The 24,104-nt window shown below is 46.0% G+C and overlaps 1 protein-coding gene across 1 annotated transcript in view; it reads left to right on the forward strand.

The window, feature by feature from the left end:
* Nucleotides 1–24,104, forward strand: part of micall1a (MICAL-like 1a) — a 122,538-nt gene that overhangs the window by 63,701 nt on the left and 34,733 nt on the right. The window contains exon 7 of the mRNA XM_078430329.1: nt 17,758–17,842. Coding sequence (XP_078286455.1) covers nt 17,758–17,842 — 85 coding nt within the window. The remainder of the gene's footprint in view (nt 1–17,757; nt 17,843–24,104) is intronic.

Raw genomic sequence — 24,104 nt, forward strand, 5'->3', positions numbered from 1 at the left:
AATGTTTTTTTTTAAATTGGGTACTTTTTTTTAAGAGTAGGAAATGGTTTATTTAAAAATAGTTTTAGGTTTATTACTGTCGAGGTACAGTGAAAAGTCAAGTCAAGTCAATTTTATTTGTATAGCACAGACATGTCCAAAGTCCGGCCCGGGGGCCAATCGCGGCCCGAGGTCAGATTTTATACGGCCCGCAGCTTCCGTCTTAAAATTTATTATTTATGGCCCGCCAGCACTGTCTAACAGAATAGGGGGAGGGGGAGAGGGGAGAGGAGAGGGCGATTACACCTCCCGGCGGTCAGCGCTGCCCGACCTCCCCCACACCCCTCCCCCCCCGCCCCGAGCGGGACAGGCAACGGCGACTACACCTCCCGGCGGTCAGCGCTGCCCGACCTCCCCCACCCCGAGCGGGAGAGGCGACGGCGACTACACTTCCCGGCGGTGGGGTTGAGGGCGTGCGAGGGGACGACGACGATGGGAGAGCAGCAGCTGAGCTCTCGTCACCCCGCACGCTCATTGGCAGGCGCTCCCGTCAGTCGGGCGAGTGCCGCATCCCCGCCCCAGCGGGAGAGGCGACGGCGACTACACCGACTACACCTCCCGGCGGTCAGCGCTGCCCGAACTGCGGATTGTCATACGCGAGCTCCGGGGGGGGGGGGGGAGAGCGCATTAGTTAAAGGTCCGGGGGGGGGGGGGGGGCGCATTAGTTAAAGGTCGGGGGGGGGGGGGCGCATTAGTTAAAGGTCCGGGGGGGTTGGGAGAGCGCATTAGTTAAAGGTCAGGGGGGGGAGCGCATTAGTTAAAGGTCGGTGGGGGTGGGTGGAGCGCACTAGTTAAAGGTTCGGGGGGGGAGCGCATTAGTTAATGGTTCGGGGTGGGGGGGGGGGGGCATTGGCCCTTGGGTATTTTCACATTATCAAATCTGGCCCTCTTTGAAAAAAGTTTGGACACCACTGGTATAGCACATTTAAAAACAACCCACGTTGACCAAAGTGCTGTACATCAGTTCAGGTACTAAGAAACGAACATACAATGGCACACAAACATAACAGCACATACATAAACAGTTCACAGCGCCCCCTCAAGAGGGCCTCAAACGCTAGGGAGTAGAAATAGGTTTTGAGCCTGGACTTAAAGGAGTCGATGGAGGGGGCAGTCCTGATGGGGAGTGGGATGCCGTTCCACAGTCTAGGAGCTGCAACCGCAAAAGCGCGGTCACCCCTGAGCTTAAGCCTAGACCGGGGGATAGTCAGTAGCCCCAAGTCGGCCGACCTGAGGGACCTGGAGATAGAGTGGTGGGTTAGAAGATTTTTGATATAGGGGGGGGGGGGGGGCAAGCCCGTTTAGGGCTTTGTATGTGAATAGGAGGAGCTTGAAGTTGATTCTGTACTGTACTGGGAGCCAATGGAGAGAGGCCAGAATCGGGGTGATGTGGTCCCTTTTACGGGTACCCGTCAGGAGTCTCACTGCGGCGTTTTGGACCAATTGCAGGCGGGACAGGGATGATTCGCTGATTCAGTGTATAGGGAGTTGCAGTAGTCTAGGCGGGAGGAAATGAATACGTGGATGATTTTTTCAATGTCGTCAAATTGGAGGAATGGTTTGATTTTAGCTATGGTACGAAGCTTTGTTTTACGTGCTATCCAATCAAATCGGACAATATCACATGTACTAGCTTCAAAGCCGTCTTGTTGAGTCTCATTGTCTGTAACACATTCTCACCTAGGCCACAGCTAACAATCGCCCATTCCCTTTATCATCGTTCATTTTTTGCATATCTTTCATTCATTTGTTCTATATCGCCGCCAAAATCTTTCGAAATTCCCCTTCCCATGACAGAAGAAGAGTCTCGACCCGAAACGTCACCTATTCCTTTTCTCCAGAGATGCTGTCTGTCACGTTGAGTTAGTCCAGCATTTTGTATCTAACTTCAGGCAATACTAAACATGAATACAATCAAGCCAAACTCAAACACAATATATAGAGTAATGAGAGAGATGCAGAGTGCAGAATATAGTTCTCAGCATTGTAATAGTTCCAGAGACAAAAGTCCAATGCCTGCAATGAGGCAGGTTGGAGAATCGGATGCTTATGGATTGACCGTTCAGAAGCCTGATAACAGAGGGGAAGAAGCTGTTCCTGAGTGTGGCGGTGAACGCTTTCAAGCTTCTGTATCTTCTGCTGTTGGGAGCAGGGAGAAGATGAATGACCAGGGTGGGAAAGGTCTTTGATTATGTTGACTGTTTTCCCAAGGTAGCATGAAGTATAGATGAAGTCAAGTCTTGCCATCTTGGGCAGAGTTGTGATGTAACCCAAAATTCTGGGTCGTTGTTGCATAACCCTAGGAGTTCCCAAATGTTTTATTGGCATATTTGTAATGTGTAGTTAGAAAGACTTAGAGTGTCTGGAAAAAAACTTACCCACACTGACCTACATGTCCCATCTACACTAGTCCCACTTGCCTGCGTTTGGCCCATATCCCTCCAATGCTGCCCTATATATGTAACTGTCTAATTGCTTCTTAAACATTGCAGTAGTCCATGCCTCAACTACCACCTCGGCAGCTCGTTCCATACATACATCACCCTTTGTGTGAAAAAGTTACCCCTCAGGTTCCTATAAAATCTTTCCTCCCTTCACCTTAAACCTATGCACTCTGGTTCTCGATTCTCCTACTCTGGGCAAGAGACTCTGTGCATCTATTCCTCTCATGATTTTAAACACTGTTGGTGATATAATGTAAACAATGCAATAATCAATTTATCCATGACAGAATGTCATAACTAGCTTAAAAATAAATACCCATTTGAACTGTTTATTTAATGATGATGGTTGACAGTTCGTCTGTATATAGAACCAGATTTTACTTTAAGGTTGAAACAAAAAAAACCCGCGAAAGTTGAAAAACCTAAACATTCCTAGGCAAGGCAAGTTTATTTATATGGCAAATTTCAGCAGCAAGGCAATTCAAAGTGCTTTACATAAAACATTAAAGAACAGTTAAAAGCAATTAAAAACAGTCATTAAAGAGAATAGAAAATAAAAACAAGCTAAAATAAAATAAGACAGGTGTAAAATACAAGAATAAAAGTTACAGTGCAGTGTAAGAAATGAATAATTAATTGATTTAATAAAAGGCAGCGTCAAACAGAAAAGTCTTCAGCCTCGATTTAAAAGAACTGAGAGCTGCAGTTTTCTGGGAGTTTGTTCCATTTATGTGGGGTGCATAAAAACTAAACGCTGCTTCTCCATGTTTAGTTCTGACTCTGGGGACAGAAAGCAGACGTGTCCCAGACGCCCTGAGAGGTCTGGATGGTTCATAATGTAGCAGAAGATCAGAAATGTATTTTGGCCCAAAACCATTCAACGCTTTATAAACCAACAGTAGTAGTATTTTGAAATCAATTCTTTGACAGACTGGAAGAGAGTGTAAAGACCTCAGAACTGGGGTGATGTGATCCACTTTCTTGGTCTTAGTGAGGACTCGAGCAGCAGAGTTCTGAATCAGCTGCAGCTGTCTAATCCCTGTTCTTTGAGTAGGATTCAAACCAGTTTAGTACTGTGCCTGAAAATCCAAGCCGGTTTTCCAATCAGTCTAGTAATATGGTGTGGTCGACCGTGTCAAATGCAGCACTGACATCCAGTAATACTAAGACTGAAATGTTGCCACTGTCTGTATTTAAGTGGATGTCATTGAAGACCTTAACAAGAGCAGTCTCAGTGCTGTGGTGTGGTCGAAAACCTGACTGGAAAACATCAAAACAGTTGTTTAGTGACAAGAGGTTGTTGAGCTAGGGAAAAACAGCTTTTGGGCCCAAACCTCTCCTGCACTGGTGCAGTACCCTCTCCTCCCCCACTCCCTCCTCCACTCTCCCCACAACCACCCCCTCTCTCCCTCCTCGCCCCCCTCCCTCCCTCCCCCTCCCCTTCCCTTCTCCCCCTCCCTCCACCCCCCCTTCCTCTCCCCCCACTCCATCCCCCTCAACCCCCCTTATCCTCCCCCCTACCTCCCTCTCCCCCTCCCTTCCACCCTCCCCGCTCCCTCCCTAGGAGATAGATTTAAACTTTAAAATGTAAATAACTTTAAAAATATAACACCGATTACAATGAAACTTCTTCCATTAGCACCAAAGGGACGACGGTGAGTAAGGTGGGCCTAAAATTGTCGCGCTATCGTGTACCGTTTTGGCTGTAGTTCAGGAACAAACAAACGAGAGTTTTTAGTATATAGATGGAAGGTTTGATCTGGGCCTGTAATTGCTCGTTCGTCACATGTCTAGATTGGACTGTTGGGAAGACACCTGAGAGAAGAGACGTGTTTACAATTTGTAGAAGATGTGAGGCCAAATAATTTGAAACATTTTTGAAAAAGCCTGTTGGCAGAATATCAAGGCAGCAGGAGGAGGAGGATTTCAGATGTTGTATAATGTCCTCCAGGTTTTTATGGTATTTCCTAATTGTCCAAACGATCACATGGGTCAGGAAACAGAGTCATGTTTTGAGACGGTGTTATTTTGTTATTTCTGCTGAAGGGTCACTTACTTGAAATATCGTTTCTCTTTACTGGTGTCATGTCGGCAGCGGCTTGGATTGAAAGCACGTTCTCCTGAGTCAGGTTTAGATTCCCGAAAAAATATAAGAAGATAGGAGCAGAAATGGGCTGTGGCTTCTCAAGCCCGCTCCACCATTCATTATGATCACGGTCCCAGGCCCGCACTCCTCTCTGCCCAATCAATCCTCATCACCATCAATTCTCCAGCCTTTGAATAATGTGCCAACTGAACTTGCCTCCACAGCCCCCTTAAGCAGTGAATTCCAGAGATTCACTATTCTCTGCAAGAAGACATTTATTTGTGCCTCTTTTAAATGGCCAGTCCCTTGTCTTGAAACCATGTTGCCATGTTTGAGATTTAATTCCTGAGGTACAGACTTGAACACAATGTTTAGGGGGAAAAACTGCAGATGCTGATTAAAATCGAAGGTAGACACACAATGCTGGAGTAACTCAGGGGGTCAGGCAGCATCTTGGGAGAGAAGGAATGGGTGACGTTTCGGGTCGAGACCCTTCTTCAGACTGATGTCAGGGGAGGGGGCGGGACCCGCTGAGTTACTTATACTTAGGGAATATATTTTACTCCCTAATTCCTTAATTGTTTACTTTACTTGTTCCTCCTGAACCAACGCAGTAATATTTGCTGCTTTCTCATTCTTCTTCTTTGATTCGTCTTACCAAAGTGCATAAGCTTACATCCGAGATTATTTAGGGATCATTTAGAGATTATTTAGGGATTCTTTAGGGAGATTATTTAGGGATTCCTCTCTTCCATCATAGATGAGGCCCTCACAGGTGTCTCCTCGGTACCCCGAAGCTCCACCCTTGCTCCCCCTCCCCTCGTCGCAACAGAGATAGTCCCCCTAGTTCTTACTTTCACCCCATCAGCCATCGCATACAAAACATAATCGTCCCACATTTCCGCCACCACTAGTCACATCTTCCCATCTCCACCCCTTTCTGCCTTCCACAGAGACCGTTCCCTCCACAACTCCCTGGTTAACTCATCCCTTCCCACCCAAACCACCCCCTCCCCAGGTACTTTCCCCTGCAACCGCAGGAGATGCAACACCTGTCCCTATACCTCCTCCCTCGACTCTGTTCAGGGACCCCAACAGTCCTTTCAGATTAGGCAGAGGTTCACTTGCACCTCCACCAACCTCATCTACTGTATCCGTTGTTAAAGATGTGGATTCTCATACATTGGCGAGACCAAACGTAGACTGTACGATCATTCTGCTCAAAACACCTTCGCTCAGTCCACCTGGGCCTACCTGATCTCTCGGTTGTTAAACACTTTAATTCCCTTTCCCATTCCCACACTCTGTCCTAGGCCTCCTTCATTGGCATAGTGAGGCTAAACGCAAATTGGAGGAATAGCATCTCATATTTCACTTGGGCAGCTTACAACCCAGTGGTATAAATATTGATTTCTCTTACTTCAAGTAACCCCTGCATTCCCTCTTTCTCAATCCCTCCCCACCCAAGTCACACCAGCTTTTCGTTCTCACCTAGCTACAGCTAACAATGACCTGTTCCTTTATCGTTGTTACTTTTGTGCATATCTTTAATTCATTTGTTCTATATCTCTCTACATCATTGTCTATATCTCTCTTTCCCCTGACTTTCAACCTGAAGAAGGGTCTCGACCCGAAATGCCACCCATTCCTTCTCTCCAGAGATACTGCCTGAACTGCTGAGTTACTCCAGCATTTTGTGTCTATCTTAAGCTTATGGCTTCCCATGTTAAACAGCATAAGCCATCATCTTCCCAAGTCACTTCCCATTCTGGGCAATTTGTGACATTTTAGTTTGCCACCCAGCTTTGTAACAACAAACTATTCTCTAACTTCAACTAGCCCTGGCTTTCCCCCTCTCTCCATCCCCTCCCCCTTCCTGGTTCTCCCACCAGTCTTACTGTCTCCGACTACAGTCTATCTCTGTCCTGCCCACTCCCCTGACCTCAGTCTGGAGAAGGGTCTCGACCTGAAACATCACCCATTCCTTCTCTCCAGAGATGCTGCCTGACCCTCTGAGTTTCTGCAGCATTTTGTGTTTACCTTTGGTAACAACAAACTTGGCTTTGTCTTTTCTGCTAAGTCTTTATAAGTTGTGGATAGCCGAGGGGTTACTCCTGATCCTTGTGGTTCCTCACTGAACCGTGTCTGCCAACCTATCCTATATCCAGTCCTACATACCTGCACATATTTTACTCTGTCTTTGAGTCCTTTGTTATATAGCGACCTTTATGGCAGTACCTTATCACACCCGCATTGAAAATGATATTGAATTTGTCAAACACAATTATCTCCCCATAAAACAGTGATAACAGCTGATAGTAACTCTTTGCTGTATCGACAACGAATATCAAGATAAATGGTTTATAATTCCCTCTTTTCCCTTCCCTCCTTAAATAGCGATATTCTATTTGTCACCGTCCAAGTTTCTGAACATTTTCAGAAATTAGGACATTTTGCAAGGACATCATATGATTAAGATCTTTATAGCACAAAATGCTGGAGCAACTCAGCAGGTCAGGCAGCATCTCAGGAGAGAAGGAATGGGTGGCGTTTCGGGTCGAGACCCTTCTTCAGACTGATGTCAGGGGGGCGGCATCAGTCTGAAGAAGGGTCTCGACCCGAAACGTCACCCATTCCTTCTCTCCTGAGATGCTGCCTGGCCTGCTGAGTTGCTCCAGCATTTTGTGAAATAAATACCTTCGATTTGTACCAGCATCTGCAGTTATTTTCTTACAAGATCTTTATAGCGGTCTCTTGTAGAAGCGTTTGATGCAGGTTTCTCAATTCAATGGATTTGTCAGGTTTTATTTTCCTTAATTTCTCCAGTGTGAGGCATTTGGCGATATTAATTGACATTCTTCACCTTTCACGAGCGACTTGGTCTCCCTCTATCCCTGGGTTTATCTGCACAGAATCTTCGACCTACCTTGCCCATTGTGATTTCTCCGTTGACTCCACAGAGCCATGTTTTTTAGCTGCAAAGTTACTTTCTGCATTCTCTGCTAAATTAGTTTCACATTCAAAAGAGCTCACACAAACATTCACAAGGAATTGCAACATTCATCCTTTTACCTCTTCGCTTCCCACCATCCATGGATTTGGACATTCCTGGTGAAGCAAGAGTGATCCAGCTAACAAGGCCGCTGCCTCACAGCTCCAGTGATGAGTTCATATTTGATAGGAGCAGAATTAGGCCTTTCGGCCCATCAAGTCTCCCATTCAATCATGGCTGAACTATCTCTCCCTCCTAATCCCATTCTCCTGCCTTCACCTCATTACCCCTGACACCCGTACTAATCAAGAATCTACCAATCACCTTAGAAATATCCATTGACTTGGCTTCCACAGATTCATTACCCTCTGATTAAAGATCCAAGTTCAGTCCTGACCCCTCCTCGGCTGCGGGGCTTAACATCGCCCGGTGCAGCTCGGCTGCGGGACTTTTCACCGCTGGTGCGGCTCAGCTGCGGACTTGACATCGCCCGGTGCGGCTCGACCACGGGACTTAGCTGCGCAAGGCTTGGTCGCGGGCCTTTCATCACCCGGTTCGGCCGCGGGACGTTTCAGCGCCCGGTGCGGGGACTGTGCGGGTCGGTCGGGGACGAGCTGTCTGTCCGTGGGCATGGGGAAGAGAGTGGAAGTTTTGTTGCCTCCATCACAGTGAGGGGGTGTTTCGAGTCACTGTGATGGACGTTTGTGTTGGGGTTATGTGTCTTGTGTTCTTTTTTTTTCTATGACTGCTATGTAGTTTCGTTCGGTACTTCGGTACCGAACGACAAATAAAGCTCTGTTATACCTGTTATAGAGATACAGAGCGGAAACAGGCCCTTTCGGCCCACCGGGGCCGCGCCGACCAGCGATCCCCGCATATTGACACTATCCTATACCCACTAGGGACAATTTTTACATTTACCAAGCCAATTAACCTACAAACCAGTACGTCTTTGGAGTGTCGGAGGAAACTGAAGATCTCGGAGAAAACCCACGCAGGTCACGGGGAGAACGTACAAACTCCGTACAGATGGCGCCCTTAGTCGGGATCGAACCCGGGTCTCCGGCGCTGTAAGGCAGCAACTCTACCGCTGCGCCACCGTGCCAACGATCATAGTTGTGGTGTTCTTCCTATGATCACAGTTCTCCCTGTGGTTCCAGTTACCTCATACAGCCCAAAGATGTGCAGGTTCCTAGGTTATTTGGGTTCTCCAAATTGCCCCCAGTGTGTGGGTGGAAGGGAGATTCTAGCGGTGGGGAAGAGTTGAAGGGAATATGGATAGAATATAATTAGGGTTGGTGTAAAAATAGGCTGGAGGGCCTAGTCCTGTCCTGCTGAGTTACTCCAGCATTTTGTGTCCATCTCACTTTCCTTTACATGAGTCCCACAGTTAGATCATGACTGACTTTGTTTCATTACACAAGTTGTGGTCTGAGTCTATTGCTGGCTCTGTTCTGTGTCATTGGGCCCCAAGAATTTCTTTCATTATCTCCACGGGCTCCATATTTAAAAAAATAATCATTTCAATTCTCCATTGTTGTAAAAGTTGTTAAAAGCATTGCTGCTGTGTTGCATTAAAATAACTGTTGTATTTAGAAGTCTTGCCAGCATTTGGAAATACTTATTTTTAAATAGAACACAATCTCAAAATCTGTGCTTTCAAACATCTGTTTTTAGTTATTATTCCACAATGCCTTGAGCATTCCAGATTACTGGTGCTGACATTTGAAATAATCTATATACTAAAACTCTCGTTTGTTTGTTCTTGAACTACAGCCAAAATGGTACACGATAGCGTGACAATTTTAGGCCCACCTTACTCACCGTCGTCCCTTTGGTACTAATGGAAGAAGTTTCATTGAAATCGGTGTTATATATTTAAAGTTATTCACATTTTAAAGTTTAAATCTATCTACTAGGGAGGGAGGGGGGGAGGGAGGGAGGATAAGCGGGTGGGAGGGGGGAGGAGGGGGAGAGGAAGGAGGGGAGGAGAGGGGGAGGGGAAGGGGGGAGGGACGGGAGGAGTAATAGGGGGAGGGGGGAGCGTGGGAAGAGAGGGTGCTGCACCAATGCAGGAGAGGTTTGGGCCCAACGGGTCCACTTGGACTAGTATACAATATAAATAGAGTACTGAACTCGACTCCCCAATCCAATGGCTGACAAACATTATCACAGCTAGCGTGTTAAAGACTAACGTTATCACAGGTGACACAGCGGTAACATATAACATATAACAACTACAGCATGGAAACAGGCCTGTCCGGCCCTACCAGTCCACGCCGACCATTCGCCCTGACCTAGTCTCATCTACCTGCACTCAGACCATAACCCTCTAATCCCCTCTTATCCATATACCTATCCAATTTACTCTTAAATAATAAAATCGAGCCAGCCTCCACCACTTCCGCCGGAAGCCCATTCCATACAGCCACAACCCTCTGAGTAAAGAAGTTCCCCCTCATGTTACCCCTAAACCTTTGTCCCTCAATTCTGAAGCTATGTCCCCTTGTTGGAATCTTCCCCACTCTCAAAGGGAAAAGCCTACCCACGTCAACTCTGTCCGTCCCTCTCAAAATTTTAAAAACCTCTATCAAGTCCCCCCTCAACCTTCTACGCTCCAAAGAATAAAGACCCAACCTGTTCAACCTCTCTCTGTAGCCTAAATGCTGAAACCCAGGCAACATTCTAGTAAATCTCCTCTCTACCCTCTCCATTTTGTCGACATCCTTCCTATAATTTGGCGACCAGAACTGCACACCATTCTCCAGATTCGGCCTCACCAATGCCCTGTACAATTTTAACATTACATCCCAACTTCTATACTCTGATTTATAAAGGCAAGCATACCAAACGCCTTCTTCACCACCCTATCCACATGAGATTCCACCTTCAGGGAACAATGCACAGTTATTCCCAGATCCCTCTGTTCCACTGCATTCCTCAATTCCCTACCATTTACCCTGTACGTCCTATTTTGATTTGTCCTACCAAAATGCAGCACCTCACACTTATCAGCATTAAACTCCATCTGCCATCTTTCAGCCCACCCTTCCAAAAGGCCCAAGTCTCTCTGTAGACTTTGAAAATCTACCTCACTATCAACTACTCCACCTATCTTCGTATCATCTGCATATTTACTAATCCAATTTGCCACACCATCATCCAGATCATTAATATAAATGACAAACAACAGTGGACCCAACACAGATCCTTGGGGCACTCCACTAGACACTGGCCTCCAACCTGACATACAATTGTCAACCGTTACCCTCTGGTATCTCCCATTCAGCCATTGTTGAATCCATCTTGCAACCTCACTATTAATACCCAACGATTTAACCTTCTTAATCAACCTTCCATGTGGAACCTTGTCAAATGCCTTACTGAAGTCCATATAGACAACATCCACAGCCTTGCCCTTATCAATTTTCCTGGTAACCTCTTCAAAAAATTCAAGAAAATTAGTCAAACATGACCTTCCAGGCACAAATCCATGTTGACTGTTTCTAATCAGGCCTTGATTATCCAAATAATTATATATATTGTCCCTAAGTATCTTTTCCATTAATTTTCCCACCACAGACGTCAAACTAATAGGTCTATAATTGCTAGGTTTACTTTTAGAACCTTTTTTAAACAAAGGCACAACATGCGCAATGCGCCAATCTTCCGGCACCATCCCCGTTTCTAATGACGTTTGAAATATTTCCGTCATAGCCCCTGCTATTTCTGCACTAACTTCCCTCAATGTCCTAGGGAATATCCTATCAGGACCTGGAGACTTGTCCACTTTTATATTTTTCAAAAGTGTCCGTACCTCCTCTTCTTTAATCCTCCTAATTTCCATCACTACTCTACTTGTTTCGCTTACCTCACATAATTCAATATCCTTCTCCTCGGTAAATACCGAAGAAAAGAAATTGTTTAATATCTCCCCCATTTCTTCCGGCTCAGCACATAGCTGTCCACTCTGACTCTCTAATGGACCAATTTTATCCCTCACTATCCTTTTGCTATTGACATATCTGTAGAACCCCTTGGGGTTTACTTTTACATTACTTGCCAAAGCAGCCTCATATCTTTTTTTCGCTTTTCTAATTTCCTTTTTAAGATTCCTTTTACATTCTTTATATTCCTCAAGAACCTCATTTACTCCCTGCCGCTTATATTTATTGTATATCTCCCTCTTTTTCCGAACCAAGTGTCCAATTTCCCTGGTAAACCACGGCTCTTTCAAATTATTATTCTTTCCTTTCCACCGAACAGGGACATAAAGACTCTGTACTCTCAAAATTTCACCTTTAAATATCCTCCATTTCTCTATTATATCCTTTTCATAAAACAACAATTTCCATTTCACTCCTTTTAAATCCTTTCTCATCTCCTCAAAATTAGCCTTTCTCCAATCCAAAATCTCAACCCTTGGTCCAGATTTGACCTTCTCCATAATGATATTGAAACTAATGGCATTATGATCACTAGACCCAAAGTGCTCCTCAACACATACCTCCGTCACCTGACCCATCTCATTTCCTAACAGGAGGTCCAACACTGCCCCTTCTCTGGTAGGCACCTCTACGTATTGCTGCAAAAAACTATCCTGCACACATTTTACAAACTCCAAACCATCCAGCCCTTTAACAGAATGTGATTCCCAGTCTATATACGGAAAATTGAAATCACCCACAATCACCACTCTGTGCTTACTACTAATATCTGCTATCTCCTTACATATTTGCTCTTCCAATTCTCGTTTCCTATTTGGCGGTCTATAATACACCCCTATAAGTGTTGCTAAACCTTTCTCATTTCTGAGTTCCACCCAAACAGCCTCCTTAATCGAGCCTTCTAGTCTGTCCTGCCAAAGCACTGCTGTGATATCCTCCCTGACAAGCAATGCAACACCCCCACCTCTTGCCCCTCCGATTCTATCACATCTGAAACAATGAAATCCTGGAATATTTAATTGCCAATCGCAACCCTCCTGCAACCATGTTTCACTGATCGCCACAACATCATACTTCCAGATGTCAATCCAGGCTCTAAGCTCATCCACCTTTCTTACAATGCTCCTAGCATTAAAATATACACATTTAAGGGACCCATCATTTCTTATTCTCAGTTTATTTCTTTTCCCTTCTTTCTCTCCTACATATTGGGTCTGAGTGTTTCCCTTTTCTGCCTCCTGCCTCACACACTGCCTATTAGCTATCTGTGTTTGAGTCCCTCCCCCCAACCGTACTAGTTTAAAGTCTCCGCAGTTATTTTAGCAAATCTCCCCGCCAGGATATTGGTTCCCCTCGGGTTCAGATGCAACCCGTCCTTTTTGTACAGGTCATACTTCCCCCAGAAGAGGTCCCAATGATCCAGAAACTTGAAACCCTGCTCCCTGCACCAGTTCCTCAGCCACGTATTTATCCTCCACCTCACTCCATTCCTATTCTCACTATCGCGTGGCACAGGCAGTAAGCCTGAGATTATTACTTTGGAAGTCCTTTTTTTTAACTCTCTTCCTAGCCCCCTGAATTCTCCTTTCAGGACCTCTTCCCTTATCCTACCTATATTGTTGGTACCTATATGTACCACGACCTCTGGCTCCTCTCCCTCCCCTTTCAGGATATCCTGGACACGCTCAGACACATCCCGGACACCGGCACCAGGGAGGCGTCCACAGAATCGCCTATCTGACCCCCTCACTATAGAGTCCCCTATTACTACTGCTCTCCTCTTCCTTTCCCTACCCTTCTGAGCAACAGGGCCGGACTCCTTGCCAGAGGCCCGGGCACCGTCACTGCCCCCAGGTAGGCTGTCCCCCCCAACAGTACTTAAACAGGAGTACTTATTTCCAAGGGGTACAGCCACCGGGGTACTCCCTAGTCCCTGCCTCTGCTCCTTGCCCCCCCTAACAGTGACCCACTTGTCTACCTCCCGTGGTCTAGGAGTGACCACCTCTCTGTAACTCCTATCTATAACCTCCTCACTCTCCCTGATCAGACGGAGGTCATCAATCTGCCGCTCCAGGTTCCTAATACGGTCCCTTAGGAGCCCCATCTCGTCGCACCTGGCGCAGATGTGGATGTCTGGAAGACTATCAGACTCCCAGATTCCCCACATCCGACACCCAGAACAAAAAACTGCCCTGGCACTCATACTCTCCAAACAAAGCCCCGTGCTCGGTTACTAAACCTACCGCCCGGCCGCTACTCCAACCGCTCCAACCGCCCACCCAAAAGAACTGAGTGATCTCCTGGGAGAGGCGAAAAACCGGATAAAAAACCCAGGCCAATTTGGGGAATTCCTCTCCGACCCCAAGCTAGGCGATCGAAACTTGTCCGGGAGATCACACAGGTCTTACTCCTTACTATCCCCACACAATCCCCACACACTACTTCCCAAGCAACACAGCTTGGTGCTGCTTGGTGCTGCTTGCTACTGCTGCTGCTTGCTGCTGCTTGCTGCTTGCTGCTGCTGCTGCTGACTGCTGCTTCTGCTGCTACTGCTGATTGCTGCTGCTGCTACTGCTGATTGCTGCTGCTGCTACTGCTGATTTGTATCTGCTGGTATTGCAACTATCTCACAGCTCCGGAAACCTGAGTCGATTTCTTACCTCTGGTTGATCCAGTGTTGTGCCTCTGTAATCTCTTGCGTTTCTCCTAGTTCAGTTTGGTCTAGAGATACTGCGCGAAACAAGCCCGTCAGGCCACCGAGTCCGAGACCAGCGATCCCCGCACATTAACACTATCCTATACTCACTAGGGACCATTGACATTTATGCCAAGCCAATTGACTTACGTTTGTAAGCCTGTCCGTCTTTGGAGTGTGGGAGGAAATAGAAGATCTTGGATGAAAACCCACGAGGTCACAGGGAGAACGTACAAACTTCATAAAGACAACACCCATAGTCAGGATCGAACCCGGTCTCTGGCGCTGTAAGGCAGCAACTTACATTCAGGACTGAGATGATGAAAAACCTATTCACTCAGAGAGTTGTGAATCTGTGGAATTCTCTGCCACAGAAGGCAGGGAGGCCAATTCACTGGATGTTTTCAAGAGAGAGTTCGATTTAGCCCTTCGGGCTAAAGGAACCAAGGGATATGAGGAAAAGGCAGGAAAAGGATTTTAGATGATCAGCCATGATCATATTGAATGGCGGTGCTGGCTCGAAGGGCCGCATGGCCTACTCCTGCACCTATTTTTCTATGTTTCTAACTCTGGTTTCTTCCCACCACCCAGAACGATGCTGATTGTTAGGTTAAATGGCTACTTTATGTTACCCTTAATCATAGGTGACTGGTAGAATCAGTGGTGTGTTAGTGGGTGTGAGTGAAAGAATAGTTATAGGGAAATAAGTGGCAAAGTGGGATTAATGGAGTTGCTCAATGGACCAGGTAGAATTAATGGACCAAGTCTTAGCCATCTGATTCAGAAGGAAAAATGAAGACCGTACTTTGCCACAGACATACATTTCAACGTTCAGACCCTCCATTTTCTTATTTCCAGTGTCCGTGAGATCTGGTCCCTCCTGAAAAATATCTGGGATCCATCTATGTTCCAACCATTTCCAGGATCTGTTCCCATTCCCTTTATCTGGTGCCCCCGCTCTCATTCCCACATCCTTAGAGGCCCTGCTCTCATTCCACAAGTTCACACGTTATAGGAGCAGAATTAAGCCATTCAGCACATCAAGTCTACTCCACCATTCGATCATGGCTGATCTATCTTTCCCTCCTAACCCCATTCTCCTGCCTAACACCCGTACTAATCAAGAATCTATTTATCTCCGCCTTAAAAATATCCACTGACTCGGCCTCCACTGCCGTCTGTGACAATGAATTCCGCAGATTCACCACCCTCTGGCTAAAGAAATTCCCACCATCAGTGGGGGCCCTCACTCTCATTCTCGCCTTCCATTCTCATTCCGGCCGTCTCTAGGGCTTGTTCCACATCTCAGAGACATTCTTCTGCCATCTCGTCTCCTTGACTGTGCTTCCACCACTGCTAGCTCCTGTGGGAACCACTCAAAAGATGTGCTTCTTGAGGCTTGGCGTGTCCAGTAGAACATCACTGTGTTGCTGGATTTTATTAAAACGGATCACTTTTGTTTTGCTTAGAATTAGATCACTATAACTGTCCCATGATTACATTTCTGCCTCTTTGGTTCCAGTTCATATTGTCCAGAATAAACTTTAGAAATTCATTCTCTAAACTACTTATGGAACTTTGATTTGACCAATCTCAATGAAGATTAATGTCTGCCATGATCATTATTGCCTTTATTGCACATTATTCCCATATTTAGTTTAGTTTAGAGATACAGCGCGGAAACAGGCCCTTCGGCCCACTGGGTCCATGCCGACCAGCAATCCCCGCATAATAACACTATCCTACACACACTAGGGACATTTTTTACATTTACCAAGCCAATTAGCCCACAAACCTGTACGCCTTTGGAGTGTGGGAGTAAACCGAAAATCTCTGAGAAAACCCACGCAGGTCACGGGGAGAACGTACAAACTCCGTACAGACAAGCAGCCGTAGTCAGGATCGAACCTGGGTCTCCGGCGCTGCATTCGCTGTAAGGACCTTTCTGTCCTGGGCTGCCTCCATTACCAGAGTTGCCTGAATTGCCATCTTTGTTCCCATTGACACTTGCGCTCTATTAAACAATTTAACATCCAGCCTTTTTAGTATTTTTAGCTGTGTAATGTCGTGACAAAAGTAAACTTATTGCTGTTGATAAGACCTTTATTTTTTTTATCCTATGAAGAAAAATAACTTATTGCGAGTCTAAAATGCTCTAATCCCTCAGCCCTCTTTCCCCCCCATCAACACATTTGTCTTTATAATGTGATATTCTGTACAGACAAACTTCAACACAAGCTTTTTAAGGAACACAGTTTTCGCATTATTAGCAGGACTACCTGCAGTTTATTATGTCATTCCTCGTGCCACTGGCCCAGTTCAAACCTGCCTGTATCTAGCAAACATCCGTAAGATTAAACCCATTCATCACCAAACGTGCTAAATTCAGGATGAAATATTAATTTAAGGCTTTGCCCATGGTCTCAAAGTAAATGTAAAAGATCCTTTAATGCTCTTGCAAAGAAGAACCCCAGGTATCCTGGCAACGGCACGGTGGCGCAGCGGTAGAGTTGCTGCCTTACAGCGAATGCAGCGCCAGAGACTCAGGTTCGATCCTGACTACGGGCGCTGTCTGTACGGAGTTTGTACGTTCTCCCCGTGACCTGCGTGGGTTTTCTCCGAAATCTTCGGTTTCCTCCCACACTCCAAAGACGTACAGGTTTGTAGGTTAGTTGACTGGGTAAATGTTAAAAATATATATTTTTAATTGTGTGTGTGTAGGATAATATGCGGGGATCGCTGGGTGGTGGCCGAAGGGCCTGTTTCCGCGCTGTATCTCTAAAAAAAAAATCTAAAATCAATCACTCTATTTTTAAATCAGCAAAATTACTATACTAGTGTTCGTGGGAGTTTGTTGTGTATAAATTGGTTGTTACATTTCATCTGTTACATTCGTGACTACACCTAACGAGAACTTTATTGGGGGGGCAAGGTGACGCAGCAGTAGGCAGTAGTTGCTGCCTTACAGCACCTGAGACCCAGGTTCGATCCTGCCGACAGGCGCTGTCTGAACAGAGTTATAGCACGTTCTCCCCGTGACCGCATGGGTTTCTCCGAGTGCTCCGGTTGCCTCCCACACTCTAAAGACGAACAGGCTTGTGGGTTAATTGGCTTCTGTAAAGATTGTAAATTGACCCTGGTATGTAGGACAATGCTAATTGCTGGTCAGTATGGATTTACTGGACCGAAGAGCCTGTTTCTGCGCTGTATCTCTAAAGTAAATGAAAGTTACGTGTACCTAGGTACAGGGAAAAGCTTTGTTTTGCATGCTGTCCAAACAGATCAGATATACAATACGTGAATACCATCAACTCCCACACTCCAAAGATGTGCAGGTTTGGAGGTTAATTGGCTTCTGTAATGATAGTAAATTGTCCCTAGTGCTAGTGTACGGGGATTGTTGGTCGTCGTGGACTCGGTGGGACAAAGGGCCTGTTTCTGCTTTGCATCTCTAAACTAAACTAAATTAAACCGTCAAAGAAACAAACGCCTGTCATTGTTCATTGACTCTCCTCCAGTGGAAGCTTCAGCCATTATCTTTGCTGTTTGTTTAGGAGGCGTGACTGAGCAAACAACACCAGTGCCGAAACCCCGGGATCGGCCACAAGCCCCGACAGAACGCGGCACGCCCGAGCCCAGGTACGTTCATCAGCCCCTTCAACTTCACACGTGTATGAGAAAGCAGCAGAATTGTTGAAGTCAACTCAACTGGCAAACGCAATGCTCGCATTTATTTCAAGGGGGTGCAGAAAACAGGGATATAATGCTCAGGCTCCAAAAGGCATTGGTCAGGCTGCATTTGGAGTATTGTGAGCAGTTGTGGGCACCATATCTGAGAAAGGATGTGCTGGCGTTGGAGAGAGTCTGGAGGAGGTTTACAAGAATGATCCCAGGAATGAGTGGGTTAACATATGATGAGAGATTGATGGCACTGAGCCTGCTGTACTCACTAGACTTTAGAAGGATGAAGGAGGGACCTCATTGAAACTTGCCGAACAGTGAAAGGCCTGGATAGAGAGGATGTTTCCACCAGTGGGAGAGTCGAGGACCAGAGGTCATAGCCTCAGAATAAAAGGACGTACCTTTAGAAAGGTGATGAGGAGGAATTAATTTTGTCAGAGGCTGGTGAATCTGTGCAATTCATTGCCACAGATGGCTGTGGAGGCCGTCAATGGATATTTTTAAGGGGGTTGACGGATTCGTGACTGGTACGGGTGCCAGGAGTTACGGGGAGAAGGCAGGAGAATGTGGTTGAGAGGGAAAGGTAGATCAACCGTGACTGAATGGCAGAGTGGACTGGATAGGCCAAATGGTCTAATTCTGCTCCGAGAACGTATGAACATTAGCAAAACCAAGGAGCTGATTGTTGATGTCGGGGAAGGAATGCTGAGGGACCGTACGCGTGTATTCATTGGTGTTGAGGAAAGACTCCACAGCTTCAGGTTCCTGGTGCACACATCTCCCATGATCCCTCCTGGGCCCAGCACTCCCATCTCATTACAAAGAAAGCTCACCAACATCTCTCCTTTCTCGGACGTTTGAGATCTGGCGTGTCACCAAATACTCCCATCAAACTCCCACAGGTATACGTGAAGCGCATACCGACTGGTTGCATCACAGGCCTGCTTCTGAAATCCCTCAATACACAGGAATTAGTGAGGCTGCAGAAAGGACTGATTTGTCCAGACCACCGTGGGTACTGGTCTCCCCACCATCAAAGGGACCTGCTGGAAGCACAACCTCGAAGGGAACTAATATCAGCAAAGACCGACACCACGTGCCCCACACTCACCTCACTGCAGCATCGGGAGGAAAGTACAGGAGCCTGAGGACTATTACCCCCATGCACATCCCCAACCACAACGCCAAACACTAAGGACTTTGCTCTATTATGGTCACTCTGCATGCTTTGGTCTTTGCACTATCATGGTCTAATTCAGTTTAGTTTAGAGACACAGCGCGGGGTCAGGGAGTGGAGTCAGCCCACCGAGTCCACAGTCCAAGACCAGTGATCCCTGCACACTCACACTATTCTACACACACCAGGGACAATTTTACATTTATGCCAAGCCAATTAACCTACAACTTGGACATCTTTGGAGTGTGGGAGGAAATGGAAAATCTTGGAGAAAACCCATGCAGGTCACGGGGAGAACGTACAAACTCCGTACAGACAAGCACCAGTAATCAGGATTGAACCCGGGTCTCTGGCCCTGTAGCGCCACCTAGGGATGGCTGATAATTTATTGGATGCAACAATAATTAATGTACAGTGTGCCTGTAAAGCTCATTAGCTGAAACGGCAATAATTCTTTCTCGCAGAAGTAAGCAATTCATTGTGTAGAAAGGAACTGCAAATGCTGGTTTATACTGAAGATAGGCACAAAGTATTGGAGTAGCTCAGCAGGGTTCAGCGAACTCACCTCAGCAGAAGGGTTCCGACCCAAAGCGTCACCCATCCTTTTCCTCCAGAGATGCTGCCTGACCTGCTGAGTTACTCCAGCACTTTGTGTTTATCTAAGAAATTCATTGGTCCAGTTTTCTATCTGTAGTCGGGAGCATTTGGCAAAGATTCTTGTTTCTTGTTTATGGTTGGGATCCGGTTATCAGATAATGTAATGTTCCATGTGTGATGCTCTGTAACTTTCTCTGTCAGACGGCCACTGCAATCCCTTCCTCAGTGACCTGTTGCGTTTGCTCAATCAACTGAAACCATTCAGCAGAGGTGCTGGTGATGCCAGTATCAGCTGCTTGCTCAGGGCAACACTGCTCCTTCTCAAACCATGCGGGTCTGGTCACGGGGAGAACGTACAAACTCTGTACAGACAAACAACTAGTCAGGATCAAACCCGGGTCTCTGGTGCTGTAAGGCAACAGCTCTACCGCCGCACCACCGTGCCTGATGTCAAACAGAACCTCAGCACATAGTGACACTTGGTACTCGCACACCCAGGGTCAATGCTCAGCTTGCCACAGTCAACACGGCACGGTGGCGCAGCGGTAAAGTTGCTGCCTTACAGCGAATGCAGCGTCGGAGACTCAGGTTCGATCCTGACTACGGGCGCCGTTGTTTCCTCCCACACTCCAAAGACGTACAGGTATGTAGGTTAATTGGCTGGGCAAATGTAAAAATTGTCCCGAGTGTGTGTAGGATAGAGTTAGTGTGCGGGGATCGCTGGGCGGCGCGGACCCGGTGAGCCGAAGGGCCTGTTTCTGCGCTGTATCTCTAAAATCTAAAAAACATAACGAGGGCCTTGAAGGAAACGTTGACCTCTTTTCTGGTAGTTTATGTATAACACTGCAGCTTTGAGGTGCAGCTGAGGTGTGGGAACGATCTTGGGTGATCGCTGCCACACATGCAGATGCCCTTGCTTTTTGCCCCTTCAACTCACCTTCTGAGGGACACGAGGACGTCGAGGGCAGGCATGAATGGACAACCAGAGTTCTGCTGCAGGAATGGAAGGGGAGCATCCACACTCAGCAGTGATGAGCTGCTTCCTCAACCAGCACCTCAAGGGATTTCAGCATCCTCAAACCCAACCCCCCATCGTGCCATAAGGTTATAGGTGATAGGAGCAGAATTGGGTCATTCAGCCCATCAAGTCTGCTCCGCCATTCAATCATGACTGATCTATCTCTCCCTCTTAACCCCATTCTCCTGCCTTCTCCCCATAACTCTGACACCCATACTTATCATGAATCTATTTATCTCTGCCGTAAAAATACCCATTGACGGCCTCCACAGCCTTCTGTGGCAAAGAATTCCACAGATTCACCACCCTCTGACTAAAGAAATTTCTCCTCATATAACATATAACTACAGCATGGAAACAGGCCTGTCCGGCCCTACCAGTCCACGCCGACCATTCTCCCTGACCTAGTCTCATCTACCTGCACTCAGACCATAACCCTCCAATCCCCTCCTATCCATATACCTATCCAATTTACTCTTAAATAATAAAATCGAGCCAGCCTCCACCACTTCCACCGGAAGCCCATTCCATACAGCCACAACCCTCTGAGTAAAGAAGTTCCCCCTCATGTTACCCCTAAACCTTTGTCCCTCAATTCTGAAGCTATGTCCCCTTGTTGGAATCTTCCCCACTCTCAAAGGGAAAAGCCTACCCACGTCAACTCTGTCCGTCCCTCTCAAAATTTTAAAAACCTCTATCAAGTCCCCCCTCAACCTTCTACGCTCCAAAGAATAAAGACCCAACCTATTCAACCTCTCTCTGTAGCCTAAGTGCTGAAACCCAGGCAACATTCTAGTAAATCTCCTCTGTACCCTCTCCATTTTGTCGACATCCTTCCTATAATTTGGCGACCAGAACTGCACACCATACTCCAGATTCGGCCTCACCAATGCCCTGTACAATTTCAACATTACATCCCAACTTCTATACTCGATGCTCTGATTTATAAAGGCAAGCATACCAAACGCCTTCTTCACCACCCTATCCACATGAGATTCCACCTTCAGGGAACAATGCACAGTTATTCCCAGATCCCTCTGTTCCACTGCATTCCTCAATTCCCTACCATTTACCCTGTACGTCCTATTTTGATTTGTCCTACCAAAATGCAGCACCTCACACTTATCAGCATTAAACTCCATCTGCCATCTTTCAGCCCACCCTTCCAAAAGGCCCAAGTCTCTCTGTAGACTTTGAAAATCTACCTCACTATCAACTACTCCACCTATCTTAGTATCATCTGCATATTTACTAATCCAATTTGCCACACCATCATCCAGATCATTAATGTAAATGACAAACAACAGTGGACCCAACACAGATCCTTGGGGCACCCCACTAGACACTGGCCTCCAACCTGACATACAATTGTCAACCATTACCCTCTGGTATCTCCCATTCAGCCATTGTTGAATCCATCTTGCAACCTCACTATTAATACCCAACGATTTAACCTTCTTAATCAACCTTCCATGTGGAACCTTGTCAAATGCCTTACTGAAGTCCATATAGACAACATCCACAGCCTTGCCCTTATCAATTTCCCTGGTAACCTCTTCAAAAAATTTTCAAGAAGATTAGTCAAACATGACCTTCCAGGCACAAATCCATGTTGACTGTTTCTAATCAGGCCTTGATTATCCAAATAATTATATATATTGTCCCTAAGTATCTTTTCCATTAATTTTCCCACCACAGACGTCAAACTAATAGGTCTATAATTGCTAGGTTTACTTTTAGAACCTTTTTTAAACAAAGGCACAACATGCGCAATGCGCCAATCTTCCGGCACCATCCCTGTTTCTAATGACGTTTGAAATATTTCCGTCATAGCCCCTGCTATTTCTGCACTAACTTCCCTCAATGTCCTAGGGAATATCCTATCAGGACCTGGAGACTTATCCACTTTTATATTCTTCAAAAGTGTCCGTACCTCCTCTTCTTTAATCCTAATTTCCATCACTACTCTACTTGTTTCGCTTACCTCACATAATTCAATATCCTTCTCCTCGGTAAATACCGAAGAAAAGAAATTGTTTAATATCTCCCCCATTTCTTCCGGCTCAGCACATAGCTGTCCACTCTGACTCTCTAATGGACCAATTTTATCCCTCACTATCCTTTTGCTATTGACATATCTGTAGAACCCCTTGGGGTTTACTTTTACATTACTTGCCAAAGCAGCCTCATATCTTTTTTTCGCTTTTCTAATTTCCTTTTTAAGATTCCTTTTACATTCTTTATATTCCTCAAAAACCTCATTTACTCCCTGCCGCTTATATTTATTGTATATCTCCCTCTTTTTCCGAACCAAGTGTCCAATTTCCCTGGAAAACCACGGCTCTTTCAAATTATTATTCTTTCCTTTCCACCGAACAGGGACATAAAGACTCTGTACTCTCAAAATTTCACCTTTAAATATCCTCCATTTCTCTATTATATCCTTTTCATAAAACAACAATTTCCATTTCACTCCTTTTAAATCCTTTCTCATCTCCTCAAAATTAGCCTTTCTCCAATCCAAAATCTCAACCCTTGGTCCAGATTTGACCTTCTCCATAATGATATTGAAACTAATGACATTATGATCACTAGACCCAAAGTGCTCCTCAACACGTACCTCCGTCACCTGACCCATCTCATTTCCTAACAGGAGGTCCAACACTGCCCCTTCTCTGGTAGGCACCTCTACGTATTGCTGCAAAAAACTATCCTGCACACATTTTACAAACTCCAAACCATCCAGCCCTTTAACAGAATGTGATTCCCAGTCTATATACGGAAAATTGAAATCACCCACAATCACCACTCTGTGCTTACTACTAATATCTGCTATCTCCTTACATATTTGCTCTTCCAATTCTCGTTCCCTATTTGGCGGTCTATAATACACCCCTATAAGTGTTGCTAAACCTTTCTCATTTCTGAGTTCCACCCAAACAGCCTCCTTAATCGAGCCTTCTAGTCTGTCCTGCCAAAGCACTGCTGTGATATCCTCCCTGACAAGCAATGCAACACCCCCACCTCTTGCCCCTCCGATTCTATCACATCTGAAACAATGAAATCCTGGAATATTTAATTGCCAATCGCAACCCTCCTGCAACCATGTTTCACTGATCGCCACAACATCATACTTCCAGATGTCAATCCAGGCTCTAAGCTCATCCACCTTTCTTACAATGCTCCTAGCATTAAAATATACACATTTAAGGGACCCATCATTTCTTATTCTCAGTTTATTTCTTTTCCCTTCTTTCTCTCCTACATATTGGGTCTGAGTGTTTCCCTTTTCTGCCTCCTGCCTCACACACTGCCTATTAGCTATCTGTGTTTGAGTCCCTCCCCCCAACCGTACTAGTTTAAAGTCTCCGCAGTTATTTTAGCAAATCTCCCCGCCAGGATATTGGTTCCCCTCGGGTTCAGATGCA

Source organism: Rhinoraja longicauda, chromosome 40 (genome assembly GCF_053455715.1).
Source record: "Rhinoraja longicauda isolate Sanriku21f chromosome 40, sRhiLon1.1, whole genome shotgun sequence".
Taxonomy (NCBI): domain Eukaryota; kingdom Metazoa; phylum Chordata; class Chondrichthyes; order Rajiformes; family Arhynchobatidae; genus Rhinoraja; species Rhinoraja longicauda.